The following is a 17551-nucleotide window of genomic DNA, read 5'->3' as shown; positions in this document are numbered from 1 at the left end:
GGACCCTCGCCCGGCCTTGCAGGATCCATTGGAGCCGCAGGAAGGCTCCCGACCCCGCTGGCTCCTTCAGTTCTAGGCACTCCCTAAGGTCCCTTCAACGGTCTCTTCCCTTTTCATAACTTGCCTTTCTCTTGAGCCATTTGTGTACTTCCCTAACCAGGAAGGCAGGAATTAGTAGTATTTAAGTTGACAGGGGCGGGTTGGTCCTTGGTACTGATATTAGAGACACTGGTCAAGTGGATGACGGCCCACCCTCTCCTGTCCCATCCTTTTCTCTGTTTTGAAAACTGCATTATAAAAGGTCTGCAAAGATTGCCATAGTTATTCAAACTTCGTACATTAAAAAAGGGAGAAGTTTGCAAGCGACCGGAAGGGCCGGGGAAATGCCTGCTTACTAGGGGTCGAGGAATTTTAGGACCCTTGGAGTAGCGGGATGGTGTTTCACGCCCACTGGGAGTTGCTGGAGGCCGGGGAACACAGAACCGTCCAGAGAAGCAACAGCCTCGGCACTGCCTCTGCCACCGGCCGGGAGCCCGAGACGACAGCTGTCCAGCAGTCGGCCCCTCCTCCCCCCGACCCGGGGAGCAGAGGAGGCAGGACTACAAAGGTCAGTGGAATCACAGTCCTGGACCTGCGTCCCGGCCAATGAGGAGAAAGTGACGGAGGGGTAGTCGGGCTGTAAAATGAACTACCTTTGGCCCTGGACGATTTCCTCGTCCCTTCTATGATAAAGGCTCAGCAGCCATTCAAGCCAGCTGACAGGCTGCAGGCAAAATGACGTCATTCCAGTGAGGGTAAGAAAACGACTCTGCTTTTCCCCCGGTTACAACTGGCTACTACGTAGGACTGTCTCCTTTAATCTTCTTTTCCCCAAGTCGAGTTAAATGCCTGCTTAATAACTTCCTGCCCACCCATCACTCACACAGGAACTCAGTGTTCTAAGAATAATGGAGAAACACCACCACTGCCAGACTTAGGATCAAAGCCTAATGACGGTAGAAGCAATTTGGGGAACATTTTTAGACTGGATATATTCGGAGGGAAAGTTCACACAAGACAGAATAGATATGTAATTAAGCTTTAGAATTCTGGGACAGTCAACGAATATAACCGAAAGTATACCACCTCTGAAATTATAAATCCCCAAACCATTTTAAAGCTATTAATTTCAGAAAAGAGAAACTAAAAACCAAAGCAGCAAAGTACCTTGCTTCTCAACAATCCATTTTCTCCATTTATCTTACTGCTCTCCCCCAAACTCCCCTTCCCCCCAACCGGCTCACTAGTTCCTTACAGAGATTACAGGCAGGAAATGACATCGGGTGCTTTTAATGATTTCTTACCTTAACTATGCTGATGGGCTTTCGAGATAAGTGAAAACTTGCATACAGCAAAAATGTCAAAATAAAAATGAAGGCTCTGTACCTGAAACACAAAACAGTGGCAGGGATGACATAAAATAAGATAAGATGCCGTATGATCCAGCAACCCCACTCCTGGGCGTACACCCAGACAAAACCGTAATTCGAAAAGATACATGCACCTTCTGTTTGTTCATAGCAGCACTAGTTACAATAGCCAAGACATGGAAACAGCCTCAACGCCCATCGACAGGTGAATGGATAAACGAGATGTGGTGCGTATATGCAATGGAGTATTACTCATCCCTAAGACAGAATGTAATAAGGCCATCTGCAGCAACGTGGATGGGCCTAGAGATTATCATACGAAGTGAAGTAAGTCAGAAAGCGAAAGACAAATATCATATGCTATCACTTATATGTGGAATCTAAAATATGACACAAGTGAACCTATCTGCAAAACAGAAACAGACTCACAGACATAGAGAACAGACTTGTGGTTGCCAAGGGCGAGGGAAGCGGACGGGAGGGCTGGACTGGGAGTTTGGGATCAGTAGATGCAAACTACTACATAGAGAATGGATAGACAACAAGGTCCTACTGTAGAGCACAGGCAGCTATAGTCAATATCCTGTGATAATCCATGATGGAAAAGAATATGAAAACGAACATATATGTGTATAACGAACGTATACATGTATCACTTTGCTGTACCGCAGAAATTAAACACAACGTTGTAAACCAACCATACTTCAATTAAAAAAAAGGTGCATTAAGAATCCATTGCAACGGGATTCTCAAATTTCCTTATGCTGTATTTTTTTTACTTAGTCCTACGTCAAAGATCAATCCTGTTTATAACACCACTACAATATTTTAAAAATGTGCCACTTTTACTTTGTTAATTGAAACTATTTAAACCATCATGAGAAAAACTAACCAAAGAGAAACCTGGGACACAGATGTACACGTGGGTTTACAAAGCAGACAAAAAGGAATGATGATTTAGTGCGTAACGGAATCAACTGCAAGCGACTTATAAGCCCGCTACCCTGGGCATTTAAGAACATATTTATTTTTTACTTTTTAGAAGGACACAGCAAGGCGGAAAAATAACTATTTCACCGGCCTCAGTGAGAACATCTCAGTGACGCTGACAAGCTATGAATAAGGCCAATGGCATAAAAACTAGTGGCCCAAAGCCCTGCTGCTGCGCTTGGTTTATGAGAAAAGCAGTTCGAGAGGAAGTGCTGAGGTGTATGGAGACTACAGACAAGAAGATACTTTAGCAAGAAGATGAAAGTTCATTCAGGTCTAAATGTGGTTCTAAATGTTTGAACCACCCTATAGAAAAGCGGCCCTTCGGGGAAGACAACGGGTCAGGAGGATAAAGTCCTTGGGGCCCCTAACCCTGAAGAACCCGTCCTGTTCTGGTCTGCAAAGGCCAATCACCTTCCAACTGCGTGCGGGCTTAAACCCGTAATGACCCAAGGCGGAGGCAGGGGCGACAGAACAGACAGGGGCTGCAGGGGGGCCACGGCCCCCGGGGAGGCGGCTCATTCAAGGCCCTCGATGAGGAGAGGGCCTTCCTCCTGTCTCCCACCCACGTTTCCAATGTTGTGATTTACTTCTCAAGGGTAGCTTTCTGGACTAACACGAAGACTCCTGAGGGTGTCTGGCTCCCTGGCCACCAGAAAAGGCAGGAGTCAAATAAATATTGCCAGCGTTTTAACAAAAGGTCATATTTCAGGTGGGAGAAAAGGCTTGGTAGTACCGTGGGACTCAAACCGTCAACCTCCGGAACACTGCGCTTAGCGAGGGCACACCACGCCGACTTCATCAAGGAAACATTTACTGATGGTTTTCCTAGGATTTTTCTCTTCGAACCCCTGCCAATGAGCAGGTAGGAAAAAAGTGAAACTAAAACCCAGTGAGTGTGTCGTCTATCGCAAAGAACACAGACTATGCAAGTACAGTGGACCTGTAACAAAAGTCTAGGCTTTTGTCCTTGTGTTTCTGAAAGTCATCTGTTTTGGGAGGGGGTGGAGGTCTCTCAATTCCTTGCTGGAAGCTCTCCACATCCCACCCCCTGCTCCTCTGCAGCAGCTTATGAAGGTTCTAGGCCACTGGAACTTTCAACACCCGAATTTCCAGCCCATAGCTAGATCCATTGGTTGCTTGATGCCCACTTGCTAGGGCTAGTGTGGACTGTGGGGGACCCCGATCGGCCCCCATCTGGGTACAGAGCTCCCTTTTCCCATCTCCACAAGGAGTAAGAAAATACTCTCAGTCTGAGTTACCTCCAGCCCCTCCCAAATCAGAGTCTGAGAGGATTTGGAGCCCTCAAGGATGCTACACACAACCAGCTTACAGGTGTGCCATTGGCCAGGAGACTCTGAATTTCATCATCACCCAGCTCACAAGGATTTGGAAAGAGCAGGTCTACTTAAATGGGCCTTGGGGGGGCTTCCCTGGTGGCGCAGTGGTTAAGAATCCACCTGCCAATGCAGCGACACGGGTTCGAGCCCTGGTCCGGGAAGATCCCACACGTCGCGGAGCAACTGAGCCCGTGCGCCACAACTACTGAGCCTGTGCTCTAGAGCCCACGAGACACAACTACTGAGCCTGCAAGTCACAACTACTGAGCCGTCATGCCACAACTACTGAAGCCCCCGTGCCTAGAGCCCGGGCTCCACAACAAGAGAAGCCACCGCAATGAGAAGCCCACGCACCACAACGAAGAGTAGCCCCCACTTGCCGCAACTAGAGAAAGCCCGTGCACAGCAACAAAGACCCAACGCAGCCAAAAATCAAATAAATAAACTTAAAAAGAAAATGGGCCTCAGGTTCATGGTCTCCACTCTCTACCCAGAACATTCCACTTATAAATATTCTAGTTTTATTAAGTGCATTTAATATATTTATTAAATAGAATAAATAAACCCCGAAATAACGAGCTCATCCATATGCCTCAATCAGGTCTGAAGACCCCTGGGGCCCTAACACACCTGCATTCGTTCCTAGGCTGCCAAGGTGTCCAGGTTATTGGAACCCAGCAGCCATCCCCAGGCCCTCGCCTTCTTGTCTAGCGGGCAGTCTTGCATGGGATGCTCACCTGCCCAGGGCCTGCAGGGGTGGAAGTGGTTCCCATGACCGCCCCGTGCTGGGGGATGCCACACGCTGGAGCACAGCCATGGAAGCCCCGAGAACACCAAGGGCTACAGAGTGGAGAACCTGCCTCCAGACATTTTCAGTTCAGTTTTGGGTGGAGGTGAAACACCTTGATGAATCAGGTCCTTTGGGAAGAGTACTGGCCTGCCAGTTAGCAGGGTTCTCGGAGGGAACCTGCTCTGCAGAATCAGGGCAAAGGGTCAACCTACCCTGCAAACCGGGAGTTTCCTAGACACACACAGAATGTATGTCGCCTAAAGAGGAACCCGATCTTTCATTTCGCCAGTATCAGGCCAACTCTACTCCCTGTTTTCAAATCCTTCCTCTCTCCTTCCTCATCTTATTACGTAGGATTTGAGGAGAGGGGAAGACCCAGCAGCTAGAGGCTGAGCTTTCCACTTCTGGAAGGCCTAAACACAGCCCCACTGGTCACTTTTAAACCACTGTGGGGCTGGTGCCTTCCTAGCGGCCATGGCAATACCCCCGTCCGGGCGAGCGAGCAGACTTTTTACTTCTGCAGGGTTATGGGGATTAAACAATCCTCCAGAAGCCCTTTCTCATTTTGTAATTCTATCCTCGTCCACCCTCTTCCTTTATCACTTGTGAAGCAAGGACTTTGGATAATATTTGTTTGCTTTTATCCATCTTGCAGTGGGTTGAATACTGTCCCCCCAAAAATTGATGTCCACCATAAATTTTAGAATGTGGTCTCATTTGGAAATCGGGTCTTGCAGATGTAATTAGTTACGCTGAGGTCATACTTAACTCACGTACGGCCTAAAATCCACTAAGATCCTAAATCCAGCTCCGTGTCCTTATAAAAGGCCAGGGGGAGACACAGAGACAGACAGGGAGGAAGGCCACGTGGTGACGCAGGTAGAGCTGGACAAGGAAAACTAGGACCGCCAGCAGCCGCCAGAAACGGGAAGAGGCAAGGAAGCGTGCTTCCCTTGAGCCTTCCATGGGAGTACGACCCTACCGACACTTTGATCTCAGACGTCTGCCTTCCAGAACCACGAGAAAATTAATTTCTGTTCTTTTTTTTGTGTGTGTGTGGTACGCGGGCCTCTCACTGTTGTAGCCTCTCCCGTTGTGGAGCACAGGCTCCGGACGCGCAGGCTCAGCGGCCATGGCTCACGGGCCCAGCCGCTCCGCGGCATGTGGGATCCTCCCAGACCGGGGCACGAACCCGTGTACCCTGCATCGGCAGGCAGACTCTCGACCACTGCGCCACCAGGGAAGCCCCAATTTCTGTTCTTTTAAGCCACCCAGTTTGTGGACTTGTTATAGCAGCGCCAGGATACGAATATAATCCGATACTTTAATTTTTGCTTTGTGTTACATTTAGGCTTATGAAGATTAAGCAAATACAATTAAAAATGAATTATTTAAACCTTTACTTCATCAGTGTTCCACTTACTTTCTGTAACAATAGATAGCATTCTCTGTATCCACCAACACGACAAGAATAGTGTTTGGGTTAACCCCAAGTTTCTAGCAAAAAAAGCCTATCTCAGCAAGGCACCTTCAAAGCTTCCTCAGCGATGTTCTAGAATGCCGCAGGCATTCCCAGACAATTCAGAGACTCAAGGGAGAATATTGTTTCCTCATCTGAGTGTTATTTATCTTGGTCATATGCAAATAAGTAAAAAGTTCTTTAGACGAGAGTCACTGAACAGTATCGTTTGGCACAGAAATTAGTAAGCAGACATCCCTCATTTAGGAACAAGGAAACGAGGCATACCTTGTCTCTCCAGAGCACCCTAAAGGAGGGCCACGACGTCAGTGATGTTATCACTGACCGCCTGGTTTAGGGGCTTTCTGCGTGGTCACCCCTCAGAAGAGCGACAGTTTTTCCCTCTAGTAGTCAATAAGGAGTTTGTGGGTACGTACTTTGAGGTTACATAGATATCCTGTTCCTCCAACCTTCCCCCCGTCGTGTGTGTCCATCGATGATCCTTGCCTAAACCAAGCAGCCCTGATGGTTTCAGGGGGCGACGCTCCAGCGTGGACACTCCTGCTCTACTTAGCGGCTGGCGTTGTACTGCAGGAAGGAGCTTTCCTTCCTCCCATTTATGCATTATTTAGTTAGAGCAGAATGGACTCACTGGATGCTTGTTTTATTCAATGGGCTATAAGCCATTACTGGTATCGTTTATTTCAAATCTCATCCCAGATTGGGCCAGTCAGCGCCCCTTCATTTTTAAGCACTTCCTTATTTCTTGGCACAAGATATTCCAGGCTCATCTCACTTTCTCTGCCCAGTGCTGACCCAGCCTCCAAGGATGCCTGACTGGCTCCTTCGGTGGGAAACGTTACAGAGAAACTGAGACCCAGCACCGGGTGTGCTCACTGCTGCCGGGGTGTTACTGTCCCCAGGGCCCCTCAGCGGGCAGAGAGAGGGCATTTTACATACACGCACACACGACACCCCCTCATACATACACAACACACACACACCTACTACATACACACACACCACACACACACACATTTCTCCCCCTACTTCCTCTCCAGTTCTTCTTGATATCTTTAATTCCAACCCAACACCACACGGTTCATTCTGTCCCTCCTCCCCCGCCACCAATATTCGTAACTCCTTTACCATCAGCGAGAAGCTGTCTCTCTTCTGTGTTATTCCTGACAAAGATGCATAATCTGAACCTAACCACGAAGAAATGCCAGACACACACACAACAAGGGGCAGTCTATAAGATAAATGGCTTGTATCCTTCATAAATGGCAAGCTCATGAAAGACAAAGGACGGCCAAGAAACAGCTCCAAATTAAAGGCGACTAAACCCACAGGACAACCAAATGCAAAGTGTGGCCCCAGGCGAGATCCTGGCCCAGGGAAAAAAAATCTATGAAAGACATTATTGGACATTTGATATAATTTTGAGTGTGGACTGTGGATTAGATAATAGCATTATAACTGTTAAGCTTGCTTATTTTGATCTTTGTGTGCAGTTATATGAAAATGTCTTGTTCACAGGAAGTACATACTGAAGTATTTAGAAATAAAAGGGCATAATGTCTTTAACTTGCTTTCAAATGGTTCAGGAAAAAATGTGTGTGTGTGTATACGTACATCTACACACACACACACACACACACACACACACACTCACACACACACACGAGATGAGAGAAAGTAGGGGGAGAAGTAAATGAGGACAAATGTTAAGAATTTGTCTGCCAGTTGAACCTGGCCCCCCACGGCTGGACCAGAGGCGATTCACCATTTCCTCTGCCCTAGGTTCACTCAACTCAAGATGGAAAGTCCCAGGAGAGAGAGGCCTGTAGCCCACCTTAGGTCCTCTCCTGCCTCCTGCTGGACCTGGGCTCTGGCGGAAGGTCACGGGGCTGCCATAACGGGATGGAAAATCCTGAGACTCACCTACCTATCACACCTGCACACAAAGGAGGGAAGTCAATTCCCCAAAGGAAATCAAAGTGCTGTGAGGAAGAGGCAACGCATGCTGGGTAGAAAAACAGAAAAAATGTCCTTCGCAGGAATGTTAGAAGAAAAGCTAATTCTCTTCTTTTACAGCTAAGGAAGCTGAGATCTAGAAAGGTGAAATAACCTTTCAAGGTCAAAGAGCAAGTTGGAGGTAGAGATGGAATAGAAATGAAGACAAATACGCTATCTCCTTGCAACTCACAGCGTGGTCTATGGACGCAAAGCACCGCATCACCTGGGAAATGAAGTCACCACCCAGATCTACTGCGTCAGAATCTGCATTTTAACATGTTTCAGGTGATTCTCAGGCACACTAAGTGTGAGAAGCACCTTTCTATCTCTGTAGGTCTCAACCTTAAAAAAAAAAATAGAATTTGTGATTATAAGAGTTCTACAGGAGCTCCTGGTAACATTCTTATTTTCTTCTGTGAGTTTGAAATTGTATCAAAATAAAGTTTCAAAACAAGGGAAAGATAAACACCCGCTAAATAAAAGGGAACCACTTGTGGCTAGATTAGCAGTAGACGGGAGACGAGTGGACAAGCGAACTGCTGTGGCAAGAGCCAGATGTCTGAAGTCACACCTGAGATCCTGTGGGTGCTCCACCCACCAGCCTGGGCCTGAGAAGCTGCAAAAGGTGCGGAGGCCAAGAGTGCGCCGGTGAGATGGAGCTGAAGGGATTCAGAACACGCTGCTGCAGCATCAACGTTATTTTGAGCAGAAGACGCGTGAGTCCTGAAATCGCTTATCTGCCTAAAAGCAGAGCCTCTGAGAAAGAACTCAGCTGTCATACATCCTCCCCTGGGAGCAGCCAGCAGAGACTGAGTCTTAATGCCAGAAACGGGACGTGTCCACATCACACCTAAACAGACATTGGCACAATGGTATCCTAGCTCTCAGCTAGTCTCCTAAGGGCACATTTACCTTCCCAAAAAATTACCTGTTTTCCCAAAAGCGCCCTTCTCTTGCCCCTCTTCCCCTATTAAGATGGCATACAATCCCCAAATTCTAAGGCCCCCTGGAGTCACGTTTTTCTGTGAACTCCCACACATATGTGGTTAAATCTGTCTTTTCTCTTGTGAATCTGTTTTTCTGTCAGTTTAATTCACATGCCCCCAATCATTCAACCTAAGAGGGTAGAGGAACAATTCTTCCTTCCCAACAGAGATCAGCAGGGGAGAAAACCCACTGAGAGTGTGGGTTAGAGACTAGACAGCCCAGCTCTGCACTCCGCCCTCACGATCCGCCTGCTCCAGGGAGTGTGGGATTCACGAATCTCCTGTGAGAGAGCTTCTCAGAGCACACCAGGCGCTCTCAGAACACAAAGTGATCTGCATGTAACTTGTTCAGGTTTCATTTTCTCTCTGAAAGTCCTGACCCAGCGAGGCCACTCACTAAGCTCAGAGTTAATATACTTATTTCACCCACAGCCCTTTTATTACCCTGCCAGTAGTCAGTGGTCATTTTTCTGTGGGTGGGGACCAGGATTATCTTCAGTGGACCAGAAACCACTGAAAACCTCGAAGGTTTTCAGTCTGTCTGTCACTGTCAGAACCAAAGATGGACAGCTCAGCCATGTTCCTGGTCACCGCTTCCACCACCAATAAACCATTCAACAGTTCTGGGGAGGCTGGTCATCCACGTGCGTTTTATCATGAAACTGGGGGCAGGGGGCACTGGCTGCATGGAGGCACCGTGCCCAAGGACTTACCACTGATCCCTGGAGAACGAGACGATGAAGCGAATGCCGGGGGGAAGTGGGGCCATTTACGTCTCACTGACCGTGGAGCTTCGGTCACGAAATAAGATGCTTCATAAATAGGTTCTTAATCCTGGGAAGCATGCAGGGGTGTCCTGTGGGGTCTCGCCTCCCCTCTTCCTTCCAGCAGAGGCTCGGCTCTCTATAAAGAGAAGGAGGGGTGGAAAAGTCAAGTGTTCTGACAATGGCACCATCGGAGGCCCTGGCAGAAGTAACTGCACGTGGTGTGGCCACCCAGCCCACAGCAGAGCTGGATTTCCCTGCAACAGGGCGCTCCCACCATGAGAGCCACCAGGTAGGGGTAGAGCATCCGTCCTCGGGTGGGGTGGGGGGCAGCTTGTTCAAAGGTCACTGAAATGAACTTCACATGATGTGTAAGAAAGAACCACTGATTACAGAAGAGCTAACAGCTATCCTTCTCAAACTCTTCCAAAATACAGCAGAGGGAGGAACACTCCCAAACTCATTCTACGAGGCCACCATCATCCTGATACCAAAACCAGACAAAGATGTCACAAAGAAAGAAAACTACAGGCCAATATCACTGATGAACATAGATGCAAAAATCCTCAATAAAATACTAGCAAACAGAATCCAACAGCACAGTAAAAGGATCATACACCATGATTAAGTGGGGTTTATCCCAGGAATGCAAGGATTCTTCAATGTTACGCAAATCAATCAACGTGATACACTATATTAACAAATTGAAGGAGAAAAACCATATGATCATCTCAATAGATGCAGAGAAAGCTTTTGACAAAATTCAACACCCATTTATGATTAAAAACCCTGCAGACAGTAGGCATAGAGGGAAGTTTCCTCAACATAATAAAGGGCATATATGACAAACCCACAGCCAACATCATCCTCAATGGTGAAAAACTGAAACCATTTCCACTAAGATCAGGAACAAGACAAGGTTGTCCACTCTCACCACTATTATTCAACATAGTTTTGGAAGTTTTAGCCACAGCAATCAGAGAAGAAAAAGAAATAAAAGGAATCCAAATCAGAAAAGAAGAAGTAAAGCTGTCACTATTTGCAGATGACATGATACTATACATACAGAATCCTAAAGATGGTACCAGAAAACTACTAGAGCTAATCAATGAATTTGGTAAAGTAGCAGGATACAAAATTAATGCACAGAAATCTCTGGCATTTTTATACACTAATGATGAAAAATCTGAGAGTGAAATTAAGAAAACACTCCCACTTACCATTGCAACAAAAAGAATAAAATATCTAGGAATAAACCTACCTAAGGAGATAAAAGACCTGTATGCAGAAAATTATAAGACACTGATGAAAGAAATTAAAGATGATACAAATAAATGGAGAGATATACCCTGTTCTTGGATTGGAAGAATCAACATTGTGAAAATGACTCTACTACCCAGAATCTGTACTCTACTACAGATTCAATGCAATCCCTATCAAACTACCACTGGTACTTTTCACAGAACTAGAACAAAAAATTTCACAATTTGTATGGAAACACAAAAGACCCGGAATAGCCAAAGCAATCTTGAGAACGAAAAACGGAGCTGGAGGAATCAGTCTCCCTGACTTCAGACTATACTACAAAGCTACAGTAATCAAGACAGTATGGTACTGGCACAAAAACAGAAATACAGATCAATGGAACAGGATAGAAAGCCCAGAGATAAACCCATGCACATATGGTCACCTTATCTTTGATAAAGGAGGGAAGAATATACAGTGGAGAAAAGACAGCCTCTTCAATAAGTGGTGCTGGGAAACTGGACAGGTACATGTAAAAGTATGAAATTAGAACACTCCCTAACATCATACACAAAAATAAACTCAAAATGGATTAAAGACCTAAATGTAAGGCCAGACACTATCAAACCCTTAGAGGAAAACATAGGCAGAATGCTCTATGACATAAATCACAGCAAGATCCTTTTTGACCCACCTCCTAGAGTAATGGAAATAAAACCAAAAATAAACAAGTGGGACATAATGAAACTTCAAAGCTTTTGCACAGCAAAGGAAACCATAAACAAGACTAAAAGACAACCCTCAGAATGGGAGAAAATATTTGCAAATGAAGCAACTGACAAAGGATTAATCTCCAAAATTTATAAGCAGCTCATGCAGCTCAATAACAAAAAAATAAACAACCAATCCAAAAATGGGCAGAAGACCTAAACAGACATTTCTCCAAAGAAGATATACAGATTGCCAACAAACACATGAAAGAATGCTCAACATCATTTATCATTAGAGAAATGCAAATCAAAACTACAATGAGATATCATCTCACACTGGTCAGAATGGTCATCCTCAAAAAATCTAGAAACAATAAATGCTGGAGAGGGTGTGGAGAAAAGGGAACATTCTTGCACTGCTGGTGGGAATGTGGATTGGTACAGCCACTAATGGAGAACAGTATGGAGGTTCCTTAAAAAACTACAAATAGAACTACCATATAACCCAGCAATCCCACTACTGGGCATATACCCTGAGAAAACCATAATTCAAAAAGAGTTATGTACCGAAATGTTCATTGCAGTTCTGTTTACAATAGCCAGGACATGGAAGCAAACTAAGTGTCCATCAACAAATGAATGGATAAAGAAGATGTGGCACATATATACAATGGAGTATTAGTCAACCATAAAAAGAAACGAAATTGAGTTATTTGCAGTGAGGTGGATGGACCTATAGTCTGTCATACAGAGTGAAGTAAGTCAGAAAGAGAAAAACAAATACCGTATGCTAACACATATACATGGAATCTAAGGAAAAAAAGGTCATGAAGTACCTAGGGGTAAGATGGGAATAAAGACACAGACCTACTAGAGAATGGACTCGAGCATATGGTGAGGGGGAAGGGTAAGCTGTGACAAAGTGAGAGAGTGGCATGGACATATATACACTACCAAACGTAAAATAGATAGCTAGTGGGAAGCAGCCGCATAGCACAGGGAGATCAGCTCGCATAGCACAGGGAGATCAGCTCGGTGCTTTGCGACCGCCTGAAGGGGTGGGATAGGGAGGGTGGGAGGGAGGGAGACGCAAGAGGGAGGAGATATGGGGACATATGTATATGTATAACTGATTCACTTTGTTATAAAGCAGAAACTAACACACCATTGTAAAGCAATTATACTCCAATAAAGATGTTAAAAAAATAATAAACAGATGGACAGTGGGGAAAAAAAAAAGAAAGAACCACTGAATTCCTCTTTATCTGGAAGCCCTCCTGAGATCAACCTGTTCACTCCCAATCACAGTACTCTGCAGAGCTAACATTCATATTCACAGGAGACCCATATGTGCCCAGTGGTCGCACCAGGTGCTCCCTCACCAGGGTGCCAGGGAACTGGCCGTGCTCCATTCCCCCAAGCTGTGTCCCGGGCTACGTCTGCGCCACAGTAACAGAGAGGAACATAGGCCTGGACAAGGTGGCAGGTCACGAAGCCCATCATTTGACTGTGGCTTTGCAATGAAGTCTAAATGCACGTAATGCCGTGGGAATGAACTTCAGCTCGTCTGTGCCACCTCATTTCTCACACCTGTGGTCACCTCAGAGGCCTTGGAAAACGGCCCCATTCTGCAGTCAGGGCTGAAGGCAGAGCCAGGCGGGAAGGAAGGCGCAGGGAGGCCTGGTCTCCTGTCCCAAAGCCAACCTCACGACTCGTGCCAGCCTTCAGTTTTTCTCCTATGTTCGGTGACAAGGAATCTTTGGGACCCATGCATTAAATCACACAGCACACAGTGCATGCAGAAGCATGCACTGCTCCGCCTTAATGCTTATCGAAAAGTCACAGGTTATATAATGGTGTTCAAGAAAGCGACTTTTGACTAAACATTCATCTCGAGTTAAAGCTGAAATGTATTCAGTGTCTTTAAACAACTTCCTTGAGAGAACAGATAAGTAATAGCAAGTAGTTCCGACTTAGAAGACCTAAACTCTTCCTCAGTGCCTGTGTCTTCCCAATTAAAAGAGTTTTCCCATGTTCATTCCCGCTCTCCCTCCAGAGTGAGTTTTCAAAATGCACCCTGCCAAGCTCTCACACCCTCCCCACTCCCCCCATCTCCTCTCAGTGAGGCACTGAGGCCCCCCTGCTCCAGCCAGGGGAACTACAGCTTTGCTCTGGACAGCCAGCCTGGCCACTCGGCCTGCACCCACACCCCACCGGGGCCCTAACTATGTCACAGCCGCAGCTCTTCATCCCACCAGAGTGCCACCTGCCCCGACAGCTGACCCTGGGCTGGCTAATCCCAGGCACGCCACCAGCTTTCTGCTCCCTCACCTTCCCCAGCTAGAAAATAGGGATGATGGTACCTACTTAGGGTTGTTATAAAGATGAAATGAGTGATCTATGGACAGCCCTCAGCACAGAGCCCGGTGTGGAGGAGATGCTCAGTAAACAGCAGCTGGTGTCATTCTCAGTAGAAATCAGGGAGGAAGGCCCAGCGCTGCAGGCAGCCACCTGGTCCCCATCCCCTGGTTCAGAACCCAGCACAGAGCGAGCGGTCAGGAGATGCGCTGAACCAAGCTCCACAAATGCTTCGCAATGTTTTTGCTCAAATCTCTAGATTTAAAAAAACCATTTTACTAAAATTCTGCTCAGAATGAGTGGGCTCCTGTTTGGGCCTAAATATACTTTGAGAAACAATCTTTGAGTGATTCCTTTAGAGTAAAGGATTTGGTCTAAGTTTTATAGCACCTGGAAATGGATGGTCAGAGTCAACTTTCCTCCTCTGTCCAGATGCTGCTTCTCTAGGTACCTACAGCTCATCTGGAAATAGTCTATTGCCATCTATTACATCGACTAATCAATGAACCTCAATTCAATTCTGGTAAAACCTGTAGGATGTTAAAAAAAAAAAAGAAATCCAGAAGACACTGGAAAAGTCAGGAGGAAAAAAAAATCTTGATTTCCTTTTAAAACCATGGTTCTTACCCCTCTGTAAAATGCGTGAACTCAAGCGCTAAAAGTTTTCACTGCAAGTGCAATTAAGATGTGTAAACATAGAGATTTTACACGTAGGACATTAAGAGCTCTATTTAATGAGGCCCCTTCCTCCAAAGCCTGGACGGTGCCCACTGAAAATCATTCCAGCGACAGCCAGTCAAGACCGCCAAGGTCATCAGTGACAAATTCCGTGCTCTCCTGTGAGCCCCACTGTCTCGTCGAGGAAGAGGCCCGGAGGCTGATCTGGGTTGGCTGGACGCTGTGGGACAAATTCAGGTTGGTCCAGTTTCCCTCAGTGCCCTCCTCCCTCCAACCTGCTTCCTTTGGGCAGGTCTCCTCCAAAGAGAGGGCGGCAGAACTGGAGCAGATCACTTGGTTTAAGCCCCGTTTTTGGCACATAATCCAAGCACATAAAAAAGAAAACGTACTTTTAAAAAAACGGCTCTTAATAGGCACCCTTGGAACTCACCACTCCAGTAGGGAAAAGTGTCAGAATACCCAGTTTCATCCTACTGTTAAAGATAGCAACTTCAGAAACACCCCATTAGAGCATCTCTCTTACAATCTAAAATATACATTTTTATACCCATGTTCCGGAAGTGCCCAACCTACTCTATAAACTACACAACTATAAAATGGGATGACCTGAGGGAGCCCAACCCTCAGCACACTACCTGGGGAACAGTTCGTACTCGCTGGAGACGAAAATGAGTCTCAAAAGCAATGATGCGCGTAACACTGAAAGGGGGCGGGGGGAATGCATGTTCCCCAAACAAGTTTTCAGACATTTTTCTTTTAGGGGAGAGAGAGAGAGAGAGAGAGAGAGAGAGAGAGAGAGAGAGAGAGAGAAAGAGAAAGAGAAACACAACTTCCTTTTCAGAGAAAACATTTTGTATGGTCTGTGCTTTAAAGGCTGTAAGCAATATTAAAAATTAATGACAATAGCCAGTATTTCTTTCCTGGGCTTAAATACAAAAAGGAATCCTCTACCTGTACCACTTTCTCCCACCAACAAACAGAACCTCAAGGTGGCGGGTACAACACAGAACATGCAAATGCCGTTCCAAAACCACATGGTGAGACACTGGAGGTCTAGAGCCCTGGGTTCTCAAGGTTGACCTTAAAAGACATTAAAGAAGGAGCCATGGGGGGAGGGGGAGATCTAATCTAGTTACCAACTCGAACATCCTCACACAATTCAGATTCAAGGGCAGGTGGGCACTTTCCAGACAGAAAGCTCAGGGAGAATAAAGGGAAGGCGGGCTTTGGAATTCCACCCGGAGAAATTCAAACCTGGCGGTGTGCAGAGGGGCCTTCCAGGATCCTGGTCGCAGTCCTAGGTCGCCAGGTCCCCAGGATCAGCAGCGTGGCTGCAGGGGCTGGGAGGGCCGGCGGCTGGGGGGTGTTGGAAAAAAGAGCCTGACGGTTGGGGCCCCGAAGCCGGGTGACTTTCCGGGGCTTTGAGTCCAGTCAAATCCCTCCAGGAGGCTCACCGGCTCCGGGAACCAGCTGCTCAGACGAACAAGCCGAAGGCCCAGGGAGCCGGCGCTCCGAGCCTCCCGCCGGCTTTAGCGTCGGCTCCTCCCCGGCGGCCCGTCCCGGAGGAGGACTGGCGGGCACACCCACGTCCCGCCGCGCCGCCCACCCCGCGCGGGGCTCCCCTCTCGAGCCCCGGGCTGGGCTGTCACCGCGGTCGCCCGGTCGGGGAAAGGGCCCGGAGGACGGCTGGGCTCGCCCCCGCCCGGGGCTCCGCTGGGCGGCTGCTGGCCGGGCACCGGCTTCCCCGGGGTCCGCTCGCCGGGTCCGGGAGCGCCCGGCCGCTCCTCCAGCCCCGCCCCCGCCCGCTGCAAGGGCCGCCCCGGGCCCGGGGCCCGCTGGACGCCTCCGCCCCGGACGAGCACAAAGACGCGCGCCCGGCGCAGGGACCCCCGGCCTCCCCGCCCGTCGCCCGCGCTGGCAGGTGTCGCTCGGCCGCGGCGCCCGAGTCCCGCGGCCCGGCCGGCGCGGGCGGTGGGGAGGGGGTCCCCGCGCCGCCCGCTCCCCACCGGCCCCCTCCCGGTCCCCGCGTCTCACCTGCGCCCCCAGGCCGGCGCCCCGCTGCCCGGCCCGGGCGCCGCCGGCGCTTCCTGCTCGCGACTTCCTGGGGCGGCGCGCGGAGGCCCCGGCGGCCCTTTCACTTTCCTGAGGCAGCGGGGCGCCCGGCCGGGCGGTGGCGGTGGCGGTGGCGGCGGCGGCGGCGGCTCGGCCCCTCCCCCTCATCCCCTCGCCGGTCCTCCCGCGGCCCCGGAGCGCACCCGGAGGCCCAGCCAGCCCCGGGGAGGCCGGGCAGGGACGCCGCCACGAGGAGACCCCGGGCCACCGCCGCTCAGGACTCCTCCCCGCGGTCCCTGCTCCTTGCACCTGCTTGCGGGCGCCCCGGCTTGAGTTCGAAACTGACCAAAGAAGAGCTCCTCAAGGACCCTTTGTCCTCAAGGTAAGTCCTCCCGGACAGCAGCGGAGCCGGGCTTCCCGAAAAAGGACCGGCACTAAAGGGGGCCAGCCTTGGTCTCCTGGACATTATTCTTATTACCTCCTCTCAGGGGTCAGACTCATGAGTAGCCTCGTATTAAGCGAAAATGGGGCCCACGATCGGCTGTGGTGAACCATCTTTGATCACACCTGTGTGTGTGTGTGTGTGTGTGTGTGTGTGACACGCCCCTCACGTGGCTGTGCTGGAGAACCGCACTGGGTCTCAGTCTCCTGAACCAGACGGACCCTCCCCGGTACCATAACAGGCTTCCCACCTCACCCAGGAACAGTGTTCGCGAATGCTACGCTCACTTCTTGCCAAAAAGTGACCGGG

The 17551-nt window shown here is 48.6% G+C and overlaps 1 protein-coding gene across 10 annotated transcripts in view; it reads right to left on the bottom strand.

The window, feature by feature from the left end:
- SLC37A1 (solute carrier family 37 member 1) overlaps positions 1 to 16904 on the bottom strand; it is a 68091-nt gene extending 51187 nt beyond the window's left edge. Inside the window, exons 1-4 of one of the 10 annotated variants that reach the window (XR_009540822.1) lie at positions 16783 to 16867; positions 16003 to 16104; positions 9707 to 9896; positions 1344 to 1425 (exon numbers count right to left, since the gene is read on the bottom strand). Coding sequence is in view for 3 of the 10 variants with exons in the window: in XM_060150982.1 (XP_060006965.1) it covers positions 1344 to 1425; positions 9707 to 9762 (138 nt within the window). In the remaining 7 variants the exon portion in view is untranslated. Of the gene's footprint in view, positions 1 to 1343; positions 1426 to 9706; positions 9897 to 16002; positions 16416 to 16782 lie in introns of those variants that run through there. The other 9 variants (XR_009540821.1, XR_009540823.1, XR_009540824.1 and 6 more) reach the window with 9 other exon arrangements.
- Positions 16905 to 17551: the final 647 nt, after the last annotated feature.

The sequence above is a fragment of the Lagenorhynchus albirostris genome, chromosome 5, assembly GCF_949774975.1.
Source record: "Lagenorhynchus albirostris chromosome 5, mLagAlb1.1, whole genome shotgun sequence".
NCBI classification, from domain to species: domain Eukaryota; kingdom Metazoa; phylum Chordata; class Mammalia; order Artiodactyla; family Delphinidae; genus Lagenorhynchus; species Lagenorhynchus albirostris.
The sequence above is the reverse complement of the archived record's forward strand: the minus strand, read 5'-3'. Positions and strand labels throughout refer to the sequence as shown.